At 40.7% G+C, this 17890-nt stretch overlaps 1 protein-coding gene across 1 annotated transcript in view; it reads left to right on the forward strand.

Annotated features, from left to right (window-relative positions):
• The first annotated feature begins 1804 nt into the window (after positions 1–1804).
• aldh1a2 (aldehyde dehydrogenase 1 family, member A2) overlaps positions 1805–17890 on the forward strand; it is a 28143-nt gene continuing 12057 nt past the window's right edge. Inside the window, exons 1-6 of the mRNA XM_058089399.1 lie at positions 1805–2201; positions 12950–13054; positions 13271–13411; positions 13811–13940; positions 16570–16631; positions 17093–17221. Of these exons, the coding sequence (XP_057945382.1) occupies positions 2085–2201; positions 12950–13054; positions 13271–13411; positions 13811–13940; positions 16570–16631; positions 17093–17221 (684 nt within the window). The 5' untranslated portion in view covers positions 1805–2084. The remainder of the gene's footprint in view (positions 2202–12949; positions 13055–13270; positions 13412–13810; positions 13941–16569; positions 16632–17092; positions 17222–17890) is intronic.

Below are 17890 nucleotides of genomic sequence, written 5' to 3' on the forward strand. Positions count from 1 at the left end.
CTATACTGCTTATCCTCACGGGTATGCTGGAGCCTATCCCAGCTGTCTTCAGCCGAGAGGCGGGGTACACCTTGGACTGGTCGCCAGCCAATCACAGGGCACATATAGACAAACAACCATTCATATTCGCCAATTAACCTAACATGCATGGTTTTTTTTGGAATGTGGGAGGAAACCGGAGTTCCTGGAGAAAACGCACAAAGAGGAGAACATACAAACTCCACACAGAGATGACCGAGCAGAGAATCGAACCCATGTCTTCGCGATTTCCTGACTATACTTTGTAAAATATTTTAATAATACACATTGCTATTTGACTTTTCTTGCATCTTTGTTTACACACTTTTTCTAGTTGTCACTGGTGGCAGCTAACCAGCTAGCATTATCCGCATAGCGAGTCATTTTCCGGACACTTCTTGCATCTTGACACTTAAGCAGGACAAATTTCTATTTAATAACAATATTTATTTGTATTTGGATTATTTTAGTCTGTAAATGTTGTTATATTGAACTAAAAAATAATTTATTTAACAATTTCCCATAGGGCGGCACGGCGGAAGAGTGGTTAGCGTGCAGACCTCACAGCTAGGAGGACCAGGGTTCGATTCCACCCTCGGCCATCTCTGTGTGGAGTTTGCATGTTCTCCCCGTGCATGCGTGGGTTTTGTCCGGGTACTCCAGTTTCCTCCCACATTCCAAAAACATGCTAGGTTAATTGGCGACTCCAAATTGTCCATAGGTATGAATGTGAGTGTGAATGGTTGTTTGTCTATATGTGCCCTGTGATTGGCTGGCGACCAGTCCAGGGTGTACCCCGCCTCTCGCCCGAAAGACAGCTGGGATAGGCTCCAGCGGTAGAAAATGAATGAATGAATGTTGTTTTCTAACCCACTATAAACAATATTACACATCTTATATTGAACTATATTTCATTCTGCTTAGTTTTATTCTTAGGTTGAAGGAAAACTTGTAAAGTAAACATTACTGAATCCTTATAATGTATTTTTTGTCATTGAACCATTTAGACTTGTATTACCAAGTTAGAAGGCCCAAGAAGGGTTCAAATGTGTCCTTCTCTTCCGTCCAACAGAGGGCGCTCTATGAATAGATGTTGGAGTGGCGGCTGAGCTTTGTCACCCTGCACCCTCCTCCTGTTCACCGGGCTTTGTGAAAAGGTGAGGCGACAGGCTGAGGACGGCGTGTTTTGCAATGCATTCTTCATTGTCACTGCATGCTCCTCTTTGAAGTCAAGCACACACTCGGAGCGAGTGAAGAAGAAGAAGACGACGAGGAAGAAGAAGGTCTGATGTGTTGATGGACAAGAAGCATCCTCTTGGGGGGGGATTTTGCAAATGAACCTAGTCCTCATCACCAACAGTCTTTTGTGCTGTCAGGGGACCCACGTTGCAACATGCAAATTATGTGACACGCACATCGTTTTATTTAGGAGACATACTGCTAATTCGTGGATGTTGATTGGGAGGTGCTGCGTGGAATTATCACCTTGCAGGACAAATCTCCCTGCAAGTAGTCCTCATTTGCATGACATCTTAAGAGGTTTTCTTATAACAAACAACACTTCATGCTGATATAGTCGTTTGACACTCCTGTGTCACTGAGGAAATAGTTACACAATAGAGGTGTCAGGAAGTGTGCGTGGAATTGAAGTATTAAACATGCGTGTTTTTTTTACATCTGCACAAAAAAAATCACTCAATACATTTTTACAAGATAAGAAAACATGCATTAGTATGAAATGTTTAAAAAAAAGTAGTGACCAGGAGTGAATCACCGTGGAAAGGAGTGGGAGGCTTGTGGGTGGAGTGCATGTGTTCCTCCTCCTTAACAAGTCGTTTATGTAAATACGTGAGTTACTTTGCACTGAAAAAAAAGAGAAAAAAAGGGACAGCCCTTCTGTTGGCCCAATGAAAGCAAGCCTGGGCTGACACCTGGCTATAAACCCACGCAAGGAAGCCCAAAGTCCACTGCACAACTCCGCCGTGTGGGGGCACGAAGACACGCAAAGTGGGAGAGCGAGAGTGAGAGAGAGAGCGAGAAAGAGAGAGAGAGAGAGAGACGCCGTGATGACTTCCAGTGAGATCCACATCCCCGGGGAGGTGAAGAGCGACCCCGCCGCCCTCATGGCATCCCTCCAGCTGATGCCCTCGCCGGTGCCCAACCCGGAGATCAAGTACACTAAGGTCAGTCCAACCATCACATCACACACTCGGCTTTCAGTCATGCACACAAAACTCGGGAGTCCGGAGTCAAACTTCTGAAATAAAAGTTGCGTGTCTCACCTTCACTGCAAAGAAGATCACTTCAAAGTTTATGCTCACTGGCGTGGTGGAGAGAAATATATGAATATTCTCAGAAATAATGAAAAAATGGAAATGGAATGGAATGGCCTTTATTGTCATTACACAAGATGTACAACGAGATTGGATATAAATAATAAATTATTTGGATAAATGATATCCAAATAAAAAAATACCACAAATTATTATGAATTAAACTCCCCAAAGTGAAGCGTATTTGCCTTGTACAGCAATAACAATGCAAATTGTATTATTATTATTCAATCACTGGCAACAGCATTTGGTATCACTTTTTTATTAATAACGTCAAATGTGCATTTTCCCCCTCATAAATCGTTTTCTTATTCCAATAATATGTTTGTTATTGTGGCTAAATCAACTTGTACATCTACTCTAATGAAATCCAACACAAAAGCAGCAGCCCACAAAATACTGTCATGCTGTTTTAGACAAATATTCATTGAATAATGTGTTTATTATTGCTGTTGCTGTGGTGTACAATTGCACTGCTGTTTCCAATATTTTGGCGACTTTATTTATTGACTAAAAAGAAAGAAAGCGAAATAGAAGCAGTTTTTGAGAATGAGGCAGTGTAGTTTTAGACTACGCCAAACTACAACCACAATAACACACATATTGCTTCATTCATATTTGCATATCTATTGGATGCATCTATGCATTCCGAGGTAGTTTATTTAAACACACACATTAGACTTTAAGTTGCTGTAATTGAATAATTAAAAAAAGCCATCGTTAAAATGTCACATTTAAGTCCACAGTGATTATAGTGTTTGACCACAGCAGTGTGTGTATGTGTGTGTGTGAGTGTGTGTGTGTGTGTGTGCTTGCAAGTTGTTCATTTACTGTAACTAAGATTGCTGTCAATCATTTTAAGCATCAGTGGAGGAAAAGTTGAAAGTGAAGTCTTTATTTAGCATGTGTGGTCCGCGTCTTAATGATGACAATAAATGTGGACACCGTCCCAACTGTGACTCCAAATTCTATCCTTATAAAAACAAGCTGGTGTAACTTTTCTGTGAGAAGCAAACAGCCATATCACAAATGTTTTTGGACGGCTTCTGCTGCCAGAGCTGCTGCGTGGGTGGGTGGGTGGGACGGAGGGAGGTAGGGAGGGAGGAGAAGGAGAGGGATGCAGAAACAGCTGGAGAAAGGAGTCACACAAAGAACCGAAAGGGTCTCTCAAGCACACCAAACTATGTCACGTATCTGTGCTAAGTCATCTCATCGCACCGTGCTTGAATCTACAACCACTTCCACATCACCTCAACAGTATTTGTCAGTAAAGTTTTATTTTGCGTCACATTGGCTGATGAGGCCTCCTGCAGCGAAAAGTGATCTTTTTTATGATAGTGGGATTAAAGGGCAGCTTTCATGGGGGAGAGCTGCATGATAGTGGGGCGTAAGTCCATCGGCTTCCATAATTGTTCTCTTAACACATACCTCGGTGTCATGAGTGCAAAGGTCAATGCAAAGAAGACGTTGTATGTTTTTTTTTTTTTTTTTGGCTCTCCGTTGTGTTGCCTTGTCGTCCGCCGTTTATACGCATGGAAATGTATGCGGCGACTTGGTGAATTAACCCCCAGGAATTTGGATCATCCAGTCCTTGATGGTTTGGTGGACACAGGGGGGCAGAAGGGCCCTGATTTATGGGCACCCCTGGCGTGGGCGCTCCTCACACCCTGTTCCTGTTCTCCGACCCCACAGCCCATAGCGTATAGATGGAGCTTGTGACTACTTTCTTACACCATAAATACAATATTTTCAGTCATTGCATCACCTTGACATTGCATAAACAATGCAACAATGACATGTGTGTGACCCTGCACACGTCTTATATGGGGCTGATAGAGGATCATTATTGATGATAAAAGGCGGCTCATGGCCATTGAGGTTTGCTCCTTGTCCTTTTTACCCAGTCGTGAACTCTCAAAGACACCGTCGTAACGCCTAATCATCACTTAGGAATACGTTACCAACTTTATTATAATGGTTCAAAAAAATATTCTATATTTTTGTCCCCTTGCACCCTCATTTGTTTAGCGCTGAGGTTCCAACAGCTGGCTTACAAGACACAAACAGCTTAAATCTTGACCCGACCACGACGGAAGCCATAAACAAGACAGCCGTGATAGATGTTTATGCTCGACGTATATAATACTGCTTTTCGCTGACAAAAGACGTGAGGACACTGGATGTTTTAAGAATCATTCAAGAACGCTGGGAATGCTTTTATGGATGATAGTTAAGTCACCGGCATTGTTTATGCATAGCAAATACATTTAGTCACACCAGATTAATTTTCTATTAATTATAATACTAATAATCCAGTACAATTTTTTTTGGTAACAGTTGTATTATTATTCATCCTAGACTGTATATGGAATAATCCCACATTTTGCACACTGAAATCCATATTATGTTATTATTATTTAATTTTGAACTACTATGAATTCTTAATTAATTAATAATGTATTATTAATTTGTATAAAAAATGTATAATTATTTTTTCTTAATTAATTTTTCTAATATTAAATATTTCGTGAAGTTTGTTGGGTTGAAAGTTAAACGATACTTGGTTTGCCAACCTCCATGTTGAGCCGACAAGGGACACACTTGGTCCCGCATTGCTATGAGAATCAAAACTTGTGGATTCAATTTGATAGCTCGACACAGGCTATGTCAATCAATGCCAGTGTGTTTGATCACTCCCTTATCACACACTATTTGACTTTTTTGACTTTTGACATCTTTGTTTACACGCTTTTTCTAGTTGTCACTTTTGGCAGCTAGCTAGCTAGCGTTATCTGCGTAGCTGGTTGTCTTCGGGGCACTTCTTGCTTCTTGACGCTTAAGCAGGACAAATTTCTATTTAATAACAATATTTATTTGTATTTGGATTATTTTAGTCTGTAAATGTTGTTATATTGAACTAAAAAATAATTTATTTAACAATTTTTATTACATGCCAATAGCACTCACCATAAATACATTGAAAAATGTACAGTTAATTCATGGAGTAATTATTGTAGATTGGTTATTATTATTTGTTCGTGGCGTTAAAGCTCATTACTTGTTTTATTACCTTTTGTTTTTTTTTCATTAGTGTTTATTTTCTTAGCAGAGCGGACTGGCTCATTTGGCAATTGAGTATGTGCAAATGCAAAGGGTGCTGTGGCCTCTAGGGGGTGCTAAAAATCGGGAGAAAAAAAAATCACCTTCTATATAATGATATTAAAAATAGTTATTACTATGAAGTCCTAAAATGGAAGAGTTCACATTGATTCAAATGTACAATAATGCCCAATTTATAATACTACCAATATGTACCAGTATGTTATATAGCTTTTGTATAGTTTTTTTTATTTTGTTATTGTCATAGTGTAGAGAGCTATTGTGTGCAAACTGACGTTATTTAAATTCATATTTTTAATTTATTACTATAATTATTATTTATGCTTTGTTTATTAGTTAGCAATAATGTGCAAAAACTAGTTGGTTTGTGGAGGCATGCCGGTGAAACGGTGGTGAAATGTATTTACTTTTGTTGTTATTTTTGAACCTTTAACATCTTGATTTCTCATTGTTTGATGTGTGGCCTTTTTTATCTGTGAATTGTGTAATTAGTGCCATTGTAACGATAGCAATTAGCATGTGAGACCAATGGAGAATGAAAAGTGTACTTGGTAGTGGTAAAGTGTACTAAACAAGGCTGAAATTCAGTGCTGTTGTTCCCGGTGATAAATGATCTTTTAGTGCATTTTAGTGCGGTCTCTCCAAAGGTGCACAACCTGTCTGCCCATGCAGGAACTGTGTGTTTGTACAAGAGTCCATTCACACACACACACACACACACACACACATAGACATCCACTCAATTTGGATGAAGAAGGGGCTCCATCAATCTGTCACTGATTGAGATAGTACAGATGGGGGCTCAGGGGCTCCCTGATGCTTGCTGCTGTCCACCAGGGTGTAAATTATGACCCCCGCTTCACTGTGTGGTTCGCCAGAGCCTGACCTGCAGTTCTGGACTTTTTCACTTCAAAACCACCATCTTACTGCGATCGAGATCAAACAGAGAGCAAGTTAGGGGATACTGTGTAACCCGGTGATTTATCACAAGCAGCACAGTGAGAATCCCCAATTTCTTACTTCCCTCCCTTTGGGGGGACTTAAACAATCCCCCGTTCACACACACACACACACACACACACACACACACACACGGCAACACACGCACTAAAGCATGTCTCCTTGATTGTGACGGTTTAAGTGCTCAGCGTCATTTATACGTCCATTGGTGTGAAATGCCCACTTGTGCTGAGTGTAAATTTTGGTGGTAGTGTACACATGTCAACATGACGTCCCGTGCCTCTTAATCACTGCAGAGGGAAGGCCTCTGACAGGGAGGCTGCTCCGTTCACTTCCCACAATACCCTGCTTCCACGGCCCTCCTGACAGGGAACATGTAAATCCTGCTGGTGTCGTTAGGAAAAACACTGGGCTTCATAAATCTGCTGGAATCGGTTCCTTCCCCCGGCGAGCACGAGACACAAGCACTTTTCAAGATGTTTATTTGTCTGTTGAAAAGCATCACATGTCTGAAAGATGACATGATTGACCCCCCCTGCCATCCCTTGAGTAAAACAACATTTAGAAAAAGGTCTTTAAATATTTCTTTGACCTGAGCTTTAAAAAATGATGTACACAGGAGGAAGCCCATTAAAAAATTGCTAATGAAAATAAGATGATGTTTTGCATGATATGAATAACAAACTATTTGAAATATACTATATTTATGGCTCAGAGTCACATGTACAAATTATAATCCCAATAATTATTTAATTCATGTAACCTCTGAACTTGAATTATGTGTTTTTCCAGATTAAAAAAAGACAAAAATGGAGATACAAAAATTTGGAGATAATGCTTTTCAAGGGGACATCAGCGTGTATTTTATCAAAAGTGTTCTCTCCCACACAATCTATTGTCCACACACACACACACACACACACGCTGGTCAGACAACGGCATCTTCCGATGTGTGATAACGAGCTCGCTGTTTGCTAAACGCAACTATTGCCAGGTGGCATCGTCTGCATGCCCTGCCGTGTCAGACATGGAGGCAAAACACACTCAGTTGTAACTGCAGTAATTACTGAGAAATAGCCGTCATGTGATGAAGGAGGATATGAAACTTCCTGTACAGACGACCAGCCTTGCAGGTGCCCGCGTTTTGGATTTTTCTGCCTGTGGAATCTTGGCATGTTGTGTATAAACACACACATTTGCACACTGGCTTCACAGAACCCCCCCACCCCCCCAGTCTTGTGTGTGCATAAAGAAGACACAAAGTGCGTACCGCTGCATATTCCTTCAACAGTAGCCAATAGTAGCCAAGCAGATGTTTTCCCATCAAAGTCCACCTATGAAAACGAATTAACTCTAAAGCACACACTCAATGCCTTGTTAATATTAAATATGTGAATATGAGTAAACAAATCATAATTGGTGTTTCAATTTGAATGATGCGAGCTATTGTGCAATGCAATGTATTATCATATATAATATAAATTATGATCTTACAAGTATAAATAAATGTAAAAGTCTTACTAGAGAAAAAAACAACTAAAATTATGAAATAATAATAACTTATTTTCCTGATTCTGGTCAATTTAATGGTCCAATGAAAACCAGGACATTAAAGGACATCACTTTGAAAAAACAAAAACAGGGCATGTCCTGGGAAATCAGGATGTTTGGTCACCCAAACATATTACTAATACTGCTCTACACCTCTGTCGCTAGTGATTGATTCCTTGGAATTAAGTTTTTTTTAGTGTGAATTTAAAAATTAAAACAGGTTTCAATGTATTAATGTATTAATTTTTTGATATCTGTCACACAAGCTAATTCTGTAGAACTGGTTAGCGCTGCTAACTAGCATAATCACTAGTGGCTAATCAAGACGCAAACAGCTGTGTTTGAAGTTGCTAAAAAACGACCGTCATCTTAATTTTGGAATATTTTGACCATTATGATCTAATCATTAGAAGAATAAGTTTTGTATCGATCAGAAGTGGCTGGCTCGGTGGCTAATATCACTGCCACTACATAACCCAGAATGCACTGCAATTGCCTACTACTCTTCTGTTGGTGACTTCATCCCTTTCTATCAAGTTTAAGAGGTAATTTTATGATGTAAATCAAAAATAAAAACAATTACATTATTGAGCTTGTTGGCTAATGTTAGCATTTTGAGCTCCGCTAGGACACTAAATAGGAAGCTAACCACTTTTATTGTTGTGACAAAAAACTGATTTCGTCTTAATTTGGAACATTCTCTTACTTAGAATTGAGATTGCAATTCTATGGGACAGTTTTGACACGCATGCTTGCACACACACACACGTGCACACACACACACACACACACACACAAGTCCCTAAAGGACAGATGATGGGGGACATTCTTAAAAGAAATGAATAGAAAGAATGAAAATAATCAATCAAGTCACACTTGCTAACTGGACACAACATTCGTGCATGCAATGAATAACATTTTAAAAAAGTCAACTAAGTAAGGCGATCGCTTCTCCTGTGAGACACGCCAGCAGCGTCGGCCTTCAGTGGGGAAAACAACGGAAGCGGAGCCAAATCACCCAGGCCGGCGAGGCTCGCAGGAGGACAGGGAGGGACCGAGGAGAAAGTGTGCTTGGGTAAAATGACAACGTCTGTGATACAGCTCATAAAGTAACATTAAAAAAAATCTGTTTATAAATTCCATCTATGTAAATCGAGATTTTTATAAATTTTGTGCAGCCTTGCTTTGAAGGTAACATAAGCGTGAGAGTTGGTTTCCCTGATCATGAAACCATCACATGAAGACATGATGGCGACCCCACTGGGGATGGGAAAGAAAACACAATTTGTCATTTCCAAATGTGCGCCCTCGCTCTTGTTTTCTCACTCTTGTGCTCTTTGCCCTTCTTCCAAATGATCCTAAAAGCAATTTTCGTAAACCTCGAGAGTTGATTTACTCCCAGGCCCTGTCATCTCCATCAAGCCCCTCAATGGAACCAGACAAAAGTCTTAACACCAGTCCGAGGCCGAAGAAGGGCCGAGCCAAACGTGTCCTTTTCTTAGCGTGATTTAGATGGCGGCCCGCTCCGCTCCTCTCGCGCTTCTCCCTTTAGCGGTGCCTTGTGAGAGGGGTTACGCCACGCACAAAGCTTACCCACCGTCTGCATTCTTGCCGGGACTGTTCAGGCTGTCAGGGGGGCTCGGCTGATTTAGGGCTCCCCACTTCAGTGGACGCTATAAATTTAAAAACTAATTCAGTGCCCTACAGGGCTTTGTGTTTTTGTAGCTGGCCCCGCTGCTACTTATCGTTCCTGACAATTTTATGAAGTGCACTTAATGAGCGGCAGATTAAAGGTGGCCTCTGATGGAAGGTGCCTGAGAATACTTGACTGGTTGAGACAAGGCGCTCTGGCCTGTGTGCGAGGGTCACCAGAACAAAGGAGAGGAATGGTTCTGGAACGTATGGTTCTGTGAGGTGCTACGCACACCTACTGAACACTGCCAACGTCTGCTTCAGAGTTATGGCTGGAGCAGCAGCAGCAGGAGAAGGAGGAGGAGGAGGAGTGTACTACCAACATTTGGCATTTTATACTTACTATGTGAAAATAAAAACACAACAATTTGTTTTGATTTGATTTGACATTTGAAATCATGAAAATGGTCCATAAAATTCCGTCAACTGGTCATTAAAGCAGGTGATTTTAATGATCAACACCTCCTTCAGGGCAGCACGGTTGCCTAGTGGTTAGCACGCAGAACTCACAGCTAGGAGACCAGGGTTCAATTCCACCCATCTCTGTATGGAGTTTGCATGTTCTCCCCGTGCATGCGTGGGTTTTCTCCGGGTACTCCGGTTTCCTCCCTGTCGGGTGCAGCCAGATGACTTCTCCTCCTCCCCAAGCTAGTGAGAGCTTATTTTCTTGTCACTCACACGTACCAGCGACATGGATTTGACAAACAAACAATGAAGAACTACAAACCTGTTGGGACTTTTTGAAGACTCCGACATGAAAGCATGTATTGCTTTCTCAACAGGTCTCTCTTCCGCCATCCAAAAGCTCTCAGGCGGCTTTGGTTTGTTTGTGACATCAAAAAGAAGCAATAGAAGAATGGTCATTTGTAGCTCTGAACATATTTACTTTGTTTTTCATTGTTTTTACTCACTTTTAATAGTCATCCCTTGTTTATTGCAGTTAATTGGTTCCAGACCCGACAGGGAATTTCAATATTAATAAATTGGATATTTTCATAAATAGAGCATAAAAAACCTGTTTATGCCCTTCTTAAGAATATTTTAAAAACATTATTAAAACAAAATTGGTCACCTTTACACTTGTATGACCTAATGTTGTTGACATAATAAGCAATAATAAGACATAACTCATAACTCTTCTTGTCGTATGTCAGCCTATCATCCATAATCATGTTTGATTTGATTGATTGCAGTCTGACATGCATCCAATTTATTTATCATAAATGTAAGAATGGGGTTGTAACTGAGTGAGGAAGGCAAATATGTACCACTTCCACACAGAATAGCCAAATACAAAACCGCGATCATGAATTTTTGAAAATTCTCAATGCGTCCAGGCTAATTATGCAAATTCAAATGACATCATTACATTATTCTTACATTAAGGCTGTTTTTTTCTTAGTGATGCTCGTTGAACTAAGGTCTGGCAAGGAAATACAACGTCTTACATGACATGACAGTAGTTCAAGACAGTTCCCTGAATTCTAACGTTTAGAGGTTCCTCTGTACAGTACTTGTCTTTATAGAGGTAAACGTGGGGAGTTGGATACTTTAGCCGTGCTATCAGGTTTGTTGTGAGCCCGTTGGAGGTCTTAAGGCAGTAAGACTGTATACACAGAAGGATTGGGGCCAGCAGATGTTCTCCTTGCACTCCATCTATCAGAGAGACTGACAGCCATTAAAACAGTGTGTGAGTACTCTGCCTAATGGAAGTAAACACGTCCAAGAAGGGTTTTTTTGGGCATATGTAAGTTATATTTTACATGACACCTTTCATGTACCACTTTTTATGCCAATGTTTTTAGCATGGAAGCCTTCAGGGACCTGATACCAAAGGTCAATTCCTTTTTGGTAATGTCCATAGAGGTAGCATATCATATACCATGTATGGAATCCCGGATGGTTGTTTAACGCAAGGCTGGCTTTAACGCATCACAGAGACCAAGTGCAGCACGTGTTTTATGATCTCGTAAACGAGCAGTGATGTTGTGAAACGTGTGTCTGTGTGCTTGGGGGGATGGTGGATGGGCGTCTCTGGTGTCTGATAGGGATTTATCTATGCTCCTTCAACCCACCCCCCTTTGTCTGGACGGTGGAGTACTCCCAAGAGAGCCATGGTGGACACACAAGAATCCTCAGTCCAGATTTTCCAGAATCTCCCACATCCTTTACACAAGACTGTTGAGGGCTGTTGTACATAGTACATCTCTGTGGTGCCATAAAATACTTCACTTGCAGCATGTAACATTTACACATGACCATGACAACTGAGACTAGATTTCACTAGTAACTAACTACTGTTGCTCTGCAACAGAAACTCAAATGGAGCAAATAAGTATTTTTGGGTTAGCTATTAACTTATTGATATGACATTGATATGACATTTTTTTCCAGTTTAAAGTAGAAGTAAAAGGTCAAAAACAGGTCATCTTATTCAGCATCTAGCGATTTATACATGCAAATCTGCAAATCAAAAGGTGGGAGCAAATGGGTCAGAGCTTTTCTTCTTGTCACACACACATAAACTCAAAAAAGTGACTCAAAGATCTGACAACTTATGAAACAACAGGAAGAGTTATGATGCTAATTTTAGGATAACCATCAATGTAACAGTTGTGAAACAGTTGTGCGGCTAAGAAATATGATTAATAAAATATGACACTGACAAAGGGGCTGCAAGATGGTCGAGTGGTTAGCACGCAGACCTCACAGCTAGGAGACCCGAGTTCAAGGCCATCTCTGTGTGGAGGTTGCATGTTCTCCCTGTGCATGCACATGCATCCACATTCCAAAAACACCTCAACCCTGGTTCTGGAACCAGGGTTCCAGAACTTCTGGATAAGCAGTAGAAAATGAATGAATGAATGCTAACTTTAGATTATTCTAACACACAATTTCTTTTATGGCGGCACGGCGGTCGAGTGGTTAGCGCGCAGACCTCACAGCTAGGAGACCAGGATTCGATTCCACCCTCGGCCATCTCTGTGTGGAGTTTGCATGTTCTCCCCGTGCATGCGTGGGTTTTCTCCGGTTTCCTCCCACATTCCAAAAACATGCTAGGTTAATTGGCGACTCCAAATTGTCCATAGGTATGAATGTGAGTGTGAATGGTTGTTTGTCTATACGTATGTGCCCTGTGATTGGCTGGCCACCAGTCCAGGGTGTACCCCACCTCTCGTCCGAAGACAGCTGGGTAGGCTCCAGCACCCTCCGCGACCCTCGTGAGGAAAAGCGGAAGAAAATGAATGAATTTGTTTTATTTATTTTCCTTGCAGATTTTTATCAACAATGAGTGGCAGGACTCTGTGAGTGGGAAGGTCTTTCCAGCTTATAACCCAGCAACTGGAGAACAAATCTGCGACGTCCAGGAGGCAGACAAGGTTATTATTACTTCTCAGTCTCAAATCCTTTTTTTTAATGTTATTTGAAACCACAGGAACATTATTATGTCACTTTCACAGTAATGTTTGTGGTTATTTGCTTTGTGTGATTCATTGTGGTCCTTTATAAATGGTCATTTTAGTGTGAAGCAGGTCATAAACACATTTTGTAATGTTTAAGGTGAAATGAGTAATCAGCGTCATCTCTCACATCAGGCTGATGTTGATAAAGCAGTGCAAGCGGCTCGGCTGGCCTTTTCGTTGGGGTCTGTATGGCGAAGGATGGATGCATCTGAGAGGGGTAGACTGCTCTCAAAACTGGCTGATCTGGTGGAGAGGGACAGTATCTATCTGGCGGTAAGAAGCCAAACAAGTTTTGGTCCATTTTCAATCCAAATAACTCCTCATGAAGTTACCACAATGAAAGTAAAGAAAATCATTTTATTATTATTTGCTTCCCGGTCAGTATATCTTTATTATGTTTTTCTTGAAATTGAATGCACTTTCTCAAAGCGTTTTGACTCACACTTCTTGTCCAGCAAAAGCAAATAAAATGTTCATGCCCAGTTGGGAAACATATAACTGTAACTGAGCGGCTCTATTTGTAATTTAGTATTATCTTTGGGTCACATTTCACCCAAGGGTGAGTGAAAAGACTGGAACAGTATGGAATTAGATGTGTAGAGCATAAGGTTATGCTGTACATCATATTTCATTTCATGCAATGCCCCCCTCCTCTCCTCCACCTCTCCTCAGACTATTGAGTCACTCAACAGTGGGAAGCCTTTTCTACCCACTCTATTTGTGGACCTTCAAGGAACCATAAAGACATTGAGATACTTTGCCGGATATGCAGACAAGCTCCACGGCATTTCTATTCCAATGGGTAAGAACAACTACACAAAAAAAACATTAAATATTAGTCATAACAAATTTGAGGACATGATGTTAAATATGTTATCTTCAATTTAAACCTATTATGCTTTTTCCACTTTTCTGACCTATAAATGTAGTTAGAATGTTGTATTCTCGTGTTAAACAATGCCAAAGTTTTAGATAATGAGGTTTGCGCATTTGGAAGTGAGCCCTGAAAGAAGTTTGGGATGGCTCAAAACGCTCGGTTTCAAAAGGTGTGGTAAACATGCCCCTTTTGTGATGTCACAGAGGGCCGGACTTCCTTATATGGGAATGTCCGTGAGCCAAAAAAGTGCTCAATCCTTACATAAAGCTCTGCTCCTCTGTTTACTAGCTAGCAAAGCCACATTTGTTTATAATTCCCAACAATGTTACCATCAGTCACAAGTGGTTGGAGTTCTTGATTCTCTAGCAGCAAAATAAATTCATTTTAATTTGTCTCATTACTAATAAACAGAATATTTTCATAGTCAGGAGGGTTTATGAGGGTTGAGGGTTTTAACATTAGAGCCATGTAGACATGAAATAACACCTTAGTAAGATACTATAGTTAATTTTACACTCATCACAATGCACAGGCTATCACTGCAGGGACAAAAGATGGCTTCCATTAGCATAGCAATCTCTCAAACTAACTACATATTTAGCCTCTCTAATTTACTTACTCTAAACTTAAGAAAGTGTTTCAAACGAAGTGAGGAGGAAGGACAAAAACATACCACTTCCACATGGAATGAGAGGAGAACCTTCTGTTGCATGTTGGCTAGGCTATGCTGGCTCAGTAGCCAGTCTCCATGGAGTATGAAAAGTAATGTAATCCAACGTCATGTTTCATAAAATTAGGTCTATTAGGTCTGTCAATAAACTAAAATATTCAATCACGATTAATCACATTTTGTCCATACTAGTTAACTTGCAATTGATCACAACTACTTTTTGGAGTCTACATTGTTTTTATACACCCTGTAGTAAGGGAGAGATATCCAAACTGCCATATAGCGAGGGATGACTGTACAGACTGTTTTGATCGATTAAACTCCACTGAAGAAATTAAAGACCCGTGACCCACTGACCCACTTTTGGGTTACGATCACTGCTATAAATTGTCCTTAGGTGTGAACTTGAGTGTGAATGCTTTTTTAACTGGCAAACCAGTTCAGGGTGCACCACACCTCAGCTGGGGTAGTTTCCAGCTCACCTGTATAGCCCAGTATTCATATTCAGTATATGAATGAATAATACTTAATTATTGGACAAGATCTGACACATTTTACTGAATCCCACTGGGAGCAAATAGAGTGATTGTATGTTATGGTTCATACACACAGGAATACAATAGAACACATGTTACAGTTTTAATTGGGTGTCAACACTGCATGGGCCAAAAATTCTGTCGTCTCTACAAGTTTGACGCATTTAGACGTCATTTTCTGAAGAGTTGTTGAAATAGATATTTAACCACTTCCCCACTAGTATAGCAACTCCACTTTAATTGGCCTTTCATTCACTTTCATGTGTAGAGGGATGAATACATGGCAAAACAGTCACACAACAAGCCTATGCTTAGTGAAGTGAGTAGAAATCAACGCAAAGACAAACATTTATTGTCCTGAGGAGGCTGCCATAAGTGTTGCCCCTCACATGCCGCTGAATCGGATGAGTCTGGGGGGAGTGGAAAAGGGGAAAGTTGGCTGTCTGTTTCAACAGGCTGCACAAAAAGAAAAAAAAAAACAAGAATAAGAAGAGGACATGGGAAACCTCCTGATACCGCCGTATTGTCCGTCTCAAAGCTTCTCTTGTACTCGGCTGCCAAACCAACCACAGTGAGCGCTTTTCCCAGGGCTTTAGTTTAATCTTTATTCCTCTCGTAGACTTCCAGAGAAAACAAACAAGGGTATTCCTGAAGCCTGAATGATATAAACGTGCTTGTATTTGGACAAGTGTCAGGATGAGGGGCCGGACACCACCATCAACAACATGCATTTTCGGCTTTTACTAATATTATGCTGATCAACACAGACACTGTAAAGGCATGGGCGGTGTCCTTGTACTCAGCACATTTGTCTACACAGTTTACACTCTTCATCTTCCAAAATGAAGTGAAGCAACCAGCACACGTCTTATTGCTTAGTCTCCAAACAAAAGAAGGAAACGTTATTGGAGTTGTGATTGAAAAGTAGCGTCATGATCACTGAACATTCCGGTGTGAATGTAGACTTCATTGAGTCAAAGTGTCATCTGATTTGTTCTGTTAGCCAACATCTACACACACGTTTCCCAATATCAGTTGTTTGTGGCCAGTGAACAAGTATGGCACACCCTCAAGTAATGCAAGAGGAATGAGTGAGCCTTTCCAGCATGACCTTAAAACAGTTACACACATGCATATGCTTTTCACAACGTAATCTCTCACAGGGGTAAAAGGAAGCGGGAGTGTTGTGGGTGGATTCACTTACAAACGAGCATGGAGGGGCAACAAACACCAGAGCCATCACGGGAGTGACCATTTTCATATGGTTCAATCATTCTAACCAAAGCCAGAATTGAATAAACTTGTTTTTTCTTTGTGTGTGTGTGTCTGCACATGTGTTCCTCCACAGATGGAGAGTATCTGACGTTCACCAGATATGAGCCCATTGGAGTTTGTGGACAAATTATCCCTGTGAGTATGACAATCACTGCAAGTGCATGATAATACAAATGGACTTTCAAGCATGATACAAAGTGCAAAGTTTGAGCAACCCCTGCAAATGTGAGAGATGTTAAAGACGGGAATGGGGAGGTAAAGATAAAATTGAAGCGTGTTCTGCGAGTGCAGAAAAGTGTGTGGTTTGTGTGTTGATCTCCATGACCTCCTCCTGCGTAAAGCAGAAATAACACAGGCCTGAAATGTTATGTACTGCTCCCATTGCACATGTTGCAATTCCACCACCTTCTCACAATCCAGCAGGAAGAGAACACATTTTCCCACTTGACTATGTTTAGACAAGAGTGAAACCGAGAGTAAGTGAGTGGAGAGCGATGACTTATTTTGCTTGACTTATGACCACCAAGCGCCTCATTCTGATGATGTCTTTTTCCTTTGTGCGTGTGTGTGTGTATGTATGTATGTGTCATGAACAGTGGAACTTCCCTCTGATGATGACGGCATGGAAGCTGGGCCCGGCGCTGGCATGTGGAAACACCGTTGTCCTCAAACCTGCTGAGCAAACACCGCTCACCTGCCTCTATATGGCGGCGCTCGTCAAGGAGGTAAAACGGCTTTGACAATCGCAATCTAGTCAAACTTGGAAGTTTCAGTTTGTAAAAGACACGATGAATATTATAAACATTTCATTTCATTAAGAGGGCCACATTGTTTTAGAAAAAGCCAGAAAATCAATAATCCAGCACATTTCCTCCCTAATGTAAAAAAAAAAAAACGCTCTCATTATATTATAGTGCTATCTGGCTTCCATCATTTACATTGCTGAGAAGTCTGCTGTTTTTAAATGTGGGAAACTGTGCTTTATCTACCTGACAACGCTCTATTGAGTGTTGTTGGATCAAACACAGACTGAACCTTTAACTTATTTGTTAATATCTTTTAAAGTGACTATTTGGAATGGCTACAGGACTGCCAGGAAGGTGCTAACTTTCAAACGTCAGTGATGCCAACTTGGTGACATTGTTGCTAAATCTGGTGGCATTCCAAACCCTCTTTGGCGACATACAGTCATGGAAAAAATGATGAGACCACCCTTGTTTCTTCAGTTTTCCTATTCATTCTAATGCCTGGTACAACTAAATGTACCTTTGATTGGACAGATGTTTGGACAGTGATAGTTCACAGTTTCATTTTTTGGCACTACAATGTTATAGTTATTTGGGTTATTATCAAGAAAACCATGGAAGTTGCTAGATATCACTTCTTAAATTAAA

Source organism: Doryrhamphus excisus, chromosome 12 (genome assembly GCF_030265055.1).
Source record: "Doryrhamphus excisus isolate RoL2022-K1 chromosome 12, RoL_Dexc_1.0, whole genome shotgun sequence".
Classification (NCBI taxonomy): domain Eukaryota; kingdom Metazoa; phylum Chordata; class Actinopteri; order Syngnathiformes; family Syngnathidae; genus Doryrhamphus; species Doryrhamphus excisus.